This window comes from Aythya fuligula, chromosome 15, assembly GCF_009819795.1.
Source record: "Aythya fuligula isolate bAytFul2 chromosome 15, bAytFul2.pri, whole genome shotgun sequence".
NCBI classification, from domain to species: Eukaryota; Metazoa; Chordata; class Aves; order Anseriformes; family Anatidae; genus Aythya; species Aythya fuligula.
This window is the reverse complement of record NC_045573.1, coordinates 11,678,807-11,687,048: the sequence shown is the minus strand read 5'-3', so window position 1 is coordinate 11,687,048 and position 8,242 is coordinate 11,678,807. Positions and strand designations below refer to the sequence as shown.

Below are 8,242 nucleotides of genomic sequence, written 5' to 3'. Positions count from 1 at the left end.
CGGCCCCGCAGCGGCCCCGCAGCCCCGGCCCCGCAGCCCCGGCCGGCCATGGAGTACTTCATGGTGCCCGCCCCGAAGATGCCCTCCCTGCAGCACTTCAGGAAATCCGAGAAGGAGGTCATCGGCGGGCTCTGCAGGTGGGGCACGGCTCTCCCCGCGCTTCTGCCCCTTTCCACCATTTTCTCCTTTTTTATTGCTATCATTATCTCATTCTTCGCTTTTCATGTGTGGTTTTTTTTTTTTATTTATTTATTTTTTTTAAATCTGTATTTTTATTCCTTTCCTATCCCGCTCCTTCCCCAGCACGTGGGTGCGCGCCCGGGGGCGCCGCGCACATGGGGCCGGGCCCCGCCAGCGGCCATGCGGCCTCCAAGGGGGGGGGGGGGGGAGGGCTGGGGGGGGGCCGGGGCTGCTGCTACCGCTGGGGGTGGACGGGAGGGGGGGGGAGGAGGCACCGAGCAGCCCCGTGTCCCCCCCCCCCCCCCCCGGGCACCGGCACCGGGACACGAGGGGGGAGCGGAGCCCGGAGGAGGGGGACCCGGGGGCGCCCCGACGGCGGCGGGGCCCGAGATTGGGGGGGGTGGTGGTTGGGGGGGGGGGGGGGGCGGTGGTGGTGGCGGTGGAGGCGGCGGGGGGCGTGCGGTGGGGCCGGGGGGGGGGCGTGTGTTTACTGCGGGCCCGGCCGTGACTCTGCAGCCCTCCCGGAGGAGGCGGGCCGGGACCGGGGCCGGGGCTGCCGGGATTTGTAGTGCGGAGCCCCCCCCCGGGCACCGGGCTCGGGGCCCCGGAGCACAAAGCCGGGAGGCCCCCGGGGAGCTGCTGGGGGACGAGGAGGAGGAGGAGGAGGAAGGAGGAGGAGGAGGATGATGGGGATGGGGATGGGGATGGCGGCCTCGATCCCAGCCCCGGTCCCGGCCCCGGCCCCTCCGCCCCGCCCTCGGCCCGGGTGCGGCCCCGGCGGGTCCCCACGCGGCTCCATGGCGGCGGGGCCTGCTCGGGCCTCTGCCGGGCCCCCGCGCTCACACACGGCTTTACACGCTCACACGGACCCTTACACACTCACACGCACCCTTACACACGCCTTTACACGCGCACACCGACACCCACGCGGCCCCCAGCCCGGCTGCGGCGTGGCCGTGGCCCCCCGCGGGGGGCTCGGGGGCGCACGGGTTGGGGAGGGGGTGCTGCTCTCAGGGGGCTGGGGGGAGCCCCTGGGGGCTTGGGGACACCCTGCCCGCGAGCTTCCACTTGGGGTGCACCCTGCCCAGGAGATCGGGGAGATCAGGGACACCCTGCCCGTGAGCTCAGGGAGCTGGGGTGCGCCCTCGTTGGGAGCTTGGAGAGCCTGGGGGCACCCTGCCCATGAGCTCAGGGACACCGTGCCCATGAACACCCTGCCCATGGGTTCAGGGAGCTGGGGTGCACCCTCCTCGTGAGCTTGGGGAGCTGGGGACACCGTGCCCGTGAACTCGGGGAGCTGGGGTGCACCCCTCTTGCAAACTCGGGGAGCTCAGGGACACCCTGCATGTGGGCTCGGGGAGCTCAGGGATGCCCTGCCCGCGTGCCTGGAGACACCCTGCCTTTTCCTGCAGGCTTGGGGGACCCAGGTGCACTCTGCCTGGGAGCTTGGGGACACTATCCCCTTCCTGCAGGCTTGGGGAACGTGTGTACGCCCTGCCTGGGAGCTCGGGGAACCTGGGTGCGTCCTGCCTGCAAGCTTGGGGAGCTCAGGGACACCCTGCCTTCGAGCCTGGGGATGCCCTGCCCTGCTTGCATGCTTGGGTAGCCTCAGGGATGCCATACCTATGAGCTCAGGAAGCTTGGGGACACCCAGCTGGTGAGTTCAGGGTGCTTGGATACACCCTGAGCTTGGGGACACCCTGTCTGAGAGCTTGAAGAGTTCAGCAACACCCTGCCTGGGAGCTCAGGGACACCCTGAGCTTGGGGACACCCGGAGCTCGGGGACATCCAGCCCACCGGTGCAGCCCAGGCCGTGAGCTGCGGGCACCGACAAACATGGGCTGGCACAGCAGGGCGTCCTCGTGAGTTGTGTGGTGGCTGCCAGCTTTCATCCCCCGTGGTTTTGCTTTCCTCGAGGTCCAGGCGAGCGTTGGTGTCCCCGCCGGGTCCCACGTGGGTGCCACCATGCAGCTGGGGAGGGAAGGATCAAATTCTACCTGCCCAGCCCACGCCTTGCGTCCGGGTGCACCCGCGGCACGGAGTGGGGGCTGTGGGCACCCCGGGGCTTCTCCCCGACGTGGCTTTTATGGCACGAGAGCTTCCGTGCACAGGAGTGTCCTGGGCAGGAAGGGAGAGCCCGGGTGTGCTGCTGGCACGTCCCAGCACCGTGGGGCTGGGGCTGGATCTGCCCCGCTCAGGCACAGCCACCGTGGGCAGGCGCAGGCAGGCAGCAGCCGGGCACCGCGTGGAGATCCCGGTGTGGAGCCCGCTCCCGGGGTGGCACTGGGCGCCAGGACAGCTTCTGAATCGAGGCCTTTCTTTTTCCCCTTTCTGTATTTAGCTGTCACTTTTTAGGTCTCTTCCCAGGAAGAGCAGCTGGGGAAGGTTACGAGAGGTCTGCTGGTGAGGAAACGGGCCCTTCCTCCTTTTCTTGTATTTAAGAAACCGGTTCCGCGCTGCCCGGCCCGAAACATCCCCATCTAATTCCCCCTGTGGGCCTGCAGCTGGTGGCCCTCGGGCCGGAGAGGCGTCGGTGCGGGATGACGAGGGGCAGATCCTGCCCTGGAGGAGGGACAGTGACCCTGGCAGCCACCACGCTCACCCCACGACAAGTGGACGTGAGCCCGTGCCCGCTGCTGTGGCTGCCCCGACATCGTGCTGTGTCCTAACAGCCGCGATGGGTGCACGGGGGGCACAGCCCCAGGACCCATCCAGAGCCCCGGGGCACCCCATGGAGCTGTGCCGGGGGATCTGCTGCCTCCAGTGCTCCTCACCCAGCGCCAGCCTGCACCGCAGCGCTGTCTGGGCAGCCGGGCACCGACGTCTTCCCCATCCCCATGGGCTGAGCCAGGACCTTCTCCAGACACACGGCTTTGCGAGGTGTGGGGGTGGCATGGTCCTGGTTCCCTGTGCTGGAGCTGAAGATAACGCCGTGGCCCCGCAGCCGGCGCGATGCAGACGAGGGGCGAGAGGCGGTGGGGAGGCTCGGCTCGCTGTGCCTGCGCCGTGGCGTCAGCCCCTGGCGCTGCTTGGCACTTGGACGTGTGTTAAAACGCAGGCTGGGGCCATGCACGGCGCTGCTGCCTGCAGGTGAAGGCCAAAGCCCCTCTTATCTGGCCTCGTGCCGGCCGCCTGTCCCCTCTGTTTTGTCTTCGGCGTTTCGCAGCTTCCCCAGCCCTGGCTCTGCACGGGGCTGGGAGCCTGGTGGCGGGGCCAGGCTGCGGCACTTTGGTCTCTGTCACCCCAGCACTGAGGCTCCGTGTTGCCTCCTTGCTCGCTGCCCCGTGCCAAAATCACTGCCCTCTGCGTGCCAGCACCCCACGGGGTCAGGAGGCGCAGGGTGCGCGTGCTGCTCCTTCCCCCCACCGCGGATCCCCTTTTGTTCTGCTCCTTTATTGCCCCCTTGCTTCCAGGATTCGGTCTCCCTGCTCCCCGCACCACCTTGGGGCTGCTGAAGAAGCCGAGCTGGGGGGGTTGGAGAACCGTGACCCCCCCCCAGCTCTGAGCTTCACCAGGGCGCAGCGCCCGGCCGGGGCACGCTGGCGGTGGCCGGCGGTGTTTCCCGGCCCAGCTGTGGGGCGAGGGCGCGCAGGAAGCAGGCGGGAGCTGCGGCTTCGGGCGGGACGGGGGCTTCTCCGCCGGGAGCTGTCATCTGGAAGCCATCAGCGGGGCGGAGGGAGCCGCCTTCCCGGGGCCACACACGCCGGCCGGCCCCGCGGGGACGCAGCCGGCGGCCTCGCCCTCCCGCCCGCGCCGGGTCCCGCGGCCGCTGCCAGCGCGTGGGCACGGCGTGGCACGGCCCCGAGGCGATGCCGGTGGAGCAGGCGCCCGCACGTGGCTCCGGACAGGGCGTTTTTGCTCAGGGGGTGTCCGTCAGTCCCTCTTCCTCACGGCTTTCTGGAGCTTTCTGGAGCTCTGTGGGGACGGGAGCGTTCCCAGCTCGCCCCGACGGCAGCATCAGGCAGCCTCTCCCCGTCCTGCGCAGGGCAGAGGTTGTGCTGCGTCCCTCCTACCTGCGGCTGGAGCATTCACCCCGCGGGCTCAGCATGGCCGTGCTGTCGGGATTCGGCTCTGCCCTTCCAGAGGGTTCTCCCCACGGTGTTCCCCATCCCTTCGGCCACTTGGGGCTGCAAATTGAGGCGGTGCGGTGCTGGGGATGCCGGTCCCTGGGGGTGCAGCCCCCCCACCTCTCACACCCAGCCTCTCTCGCAGCTTGGCCAACATCCCGTTGACTCCGGAGACCCAGCGGGACCAGGAGCGGCGGATACGCAGGGAGATCGCCAACAGCAACGAGCGAAGGCGGATGCAGAGCATCAACGCCGGCTTCCAGTCGCTGAAAACCCTCATCCCGCACACGGACGGGGAGAAGCTCAGCAAGGTGAGCCGGGGCTGACGTGGGTGATGCAGGTGTCAGTCCCACACCTTGTGCTTCCCTACACTGCTTCTTGCCTGGGAAGGGCAAAGTAGGGGTCGTGCTGGCTGCAGGGAAATCCCAGGGGAGGTGCAGGGCAGGGGGCTCGGGGAGGGACCATGATTTCTGCCTCACCGCCCCCCCGGCTCTCCCGCAGGCGGCCATCCTCCAGCAGACGGCGGAGTACATCTTCTCCCTGGAGCAGGAGAAGACCCGGCTACTGCAGCAGAACACCCAGCTCAAGCGGTTCATCCAGGTGCTGCCCCGGGCGCTGCGAGGGGACGGTCCTGGGGGTTGGGGAAGGGACGGTTCCCGCTGCTCGGGGTCCGTCCTAGGACATGGAGGGGGGGGGAGCAGATGGAGGCACCGACCCCGCATGCTGCCCGTGTCTCCAGAGCCCCTTCCTTTGTTGGGGAGCCCTGGGATGTGCTGGGGACGGCCCCAGGGGTGGCACTGCCCAGCCCTGGTCCGGGTGGAGGGCTGGGAGGGGAGGGCAGCGCCAGGGCCGAGCCCCCATCCCCTGACACCGCGTCCCCGTGGCGGCAGGAGTTCAGCGGCTCCTCCCCGAAGCGGCGACGGGCGGAGGACAAAGACGAGGGCATCGGCTCGCCGGACATTTGGGAGGACGAGAAGGCCGAGGACCTGCGGCGGGAGATGATCGAGCTCCGGCAGCAGCTGGACAAGGAGCGCTCGGTCCGCATGATGCTGGAGGAGCAGGTGAGGCCGCGGGACGGGGCTGGCGGTGCGCGGGGCGGGCTCGCCCTCTAGCGGGCTGCACCATGGGGATGCTGGAGGTGTTTTGGGGCCGGCTGCGTGGCTGGGATGAGCCCCTCTTGTAGCAAGCCCCTCTTGTGAGGAGAGGGTTCCACCGTCCAGCCCCCTGTCCCCAAGCTCGGCTGTGCGCTCTCCTCCTTGTCCCCACATTGTCCACCCCATGGCTCCGTGCTCGGGGATGTCCCAGCTCGGGTCGGGGCAGCGTGCACGGCACGGGCTGTGCTCCCCCAACACAGCAGGACCCTCTCTGCTGGCAGGTTCGCTCCCTGGAGGCCCACATGTACCCCGAGAAGCTGAAGGTGATTGCTCAGCAAGTGCAGCTCCAGCAGCAGCAGGAGCAGGTGAGGTTGCTGCACCAGGAGAAGCTAGAGCGCGAGCAGCAGATCCGAACCCAGGTGAGTGCGGACGTGTCCCACCACCCGCCCGGCTGCGGGGACGCCCCGGCAGCCCCCGTCCCTGCAGGTTTTCCCCTGGGATGCGCGGGGTGGAGAAGCACAAGGGGTCAGGGCGGCTCGATGAAGGGCTTGGCACCAGTGGGAGGCTGGGGTGGGCAAAGCGCTGGTGTTAGGGAGCCTGGAAGGGGTTGGTGCTGAGGGTTCACCTCTCACTGGGGGACTCCAGCTGATTTTTGGGGATGCCAGAACCGCTCGCTGCCGCCTGCAAGGCTGGGACGGGCAGCAGGCACGCTGGCAAGCATCGCTGCCTGGCAGAAGCAGCAGGACTGCAGGGCCAGGAGCCTTCATCCCTAGGGGTGAGGAGTGTAAAAGGGAGCGAGGAACACCGGCCTCCTCTGTCGTTTGGCTTCTGCAGAGATGCTTCCCTGCAGGAGCCCTCCTGGCCGCCTCCTGGGGGAGCTCAGCCTAATTTTAGGTGAAGGCTCCTTAACCTCCTGCGAGGGCAGCTCTTTGCACCCGCTATTTTAGCAGGGATTTTTGAGGGGTGCAGCGTGTTCCCGGCCGAGCCGGTCGGGGCGATGGCAGGGCGAGCGCACAGCAGCTGCTCGGGTCTGGCTTTAAGCCTCTGCCTGCCTGAAAACCAAAAGCGTCAGGATACGGGGGGGGAGGAGGAGGAATTCTTCAAGTTCATCCGGATGCCTCCTGCCCTGCCAAAGCCAAGCTGCCTGCAGCTTTCAGCTGGCGTCCTCTTGTGTCCATCCAGGAGGGGCGAGCAGCAGCTGATGGAGCTTTTATGGCCTCTCGGCAAGCGGCGCTCCCCATCGCCGCCTTGCCCGGGTCCAGGGGCTCCTGCCCGCCGTGTGCAGTTATGGGGCTGCCCCTCTTCTGGTTCCCACTTGGAGCCACGGTTATTTCAAGTGGAAACTGGGCATGGAGCATGGTGAAACACTGCTGCGAGCAGGAGGGATGGGTTAGGGCACTGCTTCCATCCCTGATTACCTGCATCAGGGTGGCCACAAGGCCCCCAGCGCCGCTCCGGGGTGCAGCCCAGTGTTGGGGTGCTCCTGGGGACGTTCCCGTACAGCTCACAGCTCTGGGTAGGGCAGAGGCAAATGGGACAAGGGGTTTGGGGCAGGAGCTGTCACCCTGGGGTGGGGGGAATTCCCCAGAGGGAAGCTTTGCCTTGCTGACTGGGATTTGCTTCTGCGCCCAGCTCCTGCCAGCACACGGTCCCCCAGCGCCCACCCACCACCCCACTGTGATCGTACCAGCACCGCCTCCCTCCCATCACGTCACCGTGGTCACCATGGGCCCGTCCTCGGTCATCAACACAGTCTCCACGTCCCGGCAAAACCTGGACACCATCGTTCAGGTAGGGAGGGTTTGCGGCAGTGCCCGGGGGGGGAGCACTGCAGGGTGCCCCAGGGACGTGGGGGGTCCCCAAACCCGGCGTGAGGGTCTGAGGGGGTGTCACCGTCCTGACGGCCGTCGGTTGCCCCCGGCAGGCGATCCAGCACATCGAGGGGACGCAGGAGAAGCAGCTGCAGGAAGAGGAGCAGCGGCGTGCCGTCATCGTGACGCCCGCCCGCGCCTGCCCCGAGCCCTCCGCCTCCGACACCGCCTCCGACACGGAGGGCAACGACAGTGACTCCATGGACCAGAGCAAAGAAGACCCCTCGGGGGAAGGGGAACTGCCCTGACACCCCCCGGCCGGCAGCCGGGGCGGGGAGCGGGGCGAGGGAGGGAAACGTCAGAGAATATGCTGAAATTTTTAAAAAATACGATGCGATTTGGGTCTCTTTTATGACCTTTTTCCAATACTGTAAATCAGAGCGCTAGAACCGGGCGACGTTCGCTGCTCAGTTCCCAGCGAGCGGGGAGCCGGGGGGGGGGCCGGGACGGGGGGGGGGCGGCGGCGGGCACTCGAGGGGGGACAGAACTGGAACCGGGGCTCGGGGTGCAGCCGGGGTTTGGGCCGGGCGGGGGGTCAGAGCCCTCCCCCAGCCCCCCCCCCGGTTTCATCAAACTCGCCCCCCGCCCCCGGGAAATCCTGCAGAACCAAAGCCGGTCCCGGCGTTCCCGCTGGCGAGCGGGCACGGTGCCGGCCGGAGCCGGGTTTCCCTCGGGACGCCGGGGCAGGGGGGGGGGTGTCGGTTGGGATTTTGATTTCTTTCCACCTCTTTTTTGTTTTGTTTTAAACTTTTTCGTGTTTTTTTTTTTTTTTTTTTTTAAGCAGGGGGGGGGCAGACTGCAAGCGACGCGGTCGCAGACACAGCACCGGCTCTCCCAGAGGGACGGGGACCCCGGCTCGGGGTGCGCCTGCCCCCCCCCAGGCATCTCCTGCTCCCCACGAGCATCCTGCACCGTGCCGGGGCGAGGAATCCCACCCACCCCGAGAGCAAACACCAGCGGGATCCGGCTCGTCGGAGCACGGGCTGCCCGGCACACCCAGCCCCTCCCACGGGGATGGGGTTTTGGGGTT

General features: G+C 67.9%; 1 protein-coding gene across 1 annotated transcript; it reads left to right on the top strand.

Annotated features, from left to right (window-relative positions):
- TFAP4 (transcription factor AP-4) lies at positions 1-7,646 on the top strand. The gene is made up of 7 exons (XM_032197556.1): positions 1-137; positions 4,393-4,558; positions 4,749-4,847; positions 5,138-5,308; positions 5,623-5,760; positions 6,974-7,132; positions 7,266-7,646. Exons 1-7 carry the CDS (start codon positions 49-51, stop codon positions 7,458-7,460), a joined length of 1,017 nt encoding a protein of 338 aa, XP_032053447.1. The 5' UTR covers positions 1-48; the 3' UTR covers positions 7,461-7,646.
- Positions 7,647-8,242: the final 596 nt, after the last annotated feature.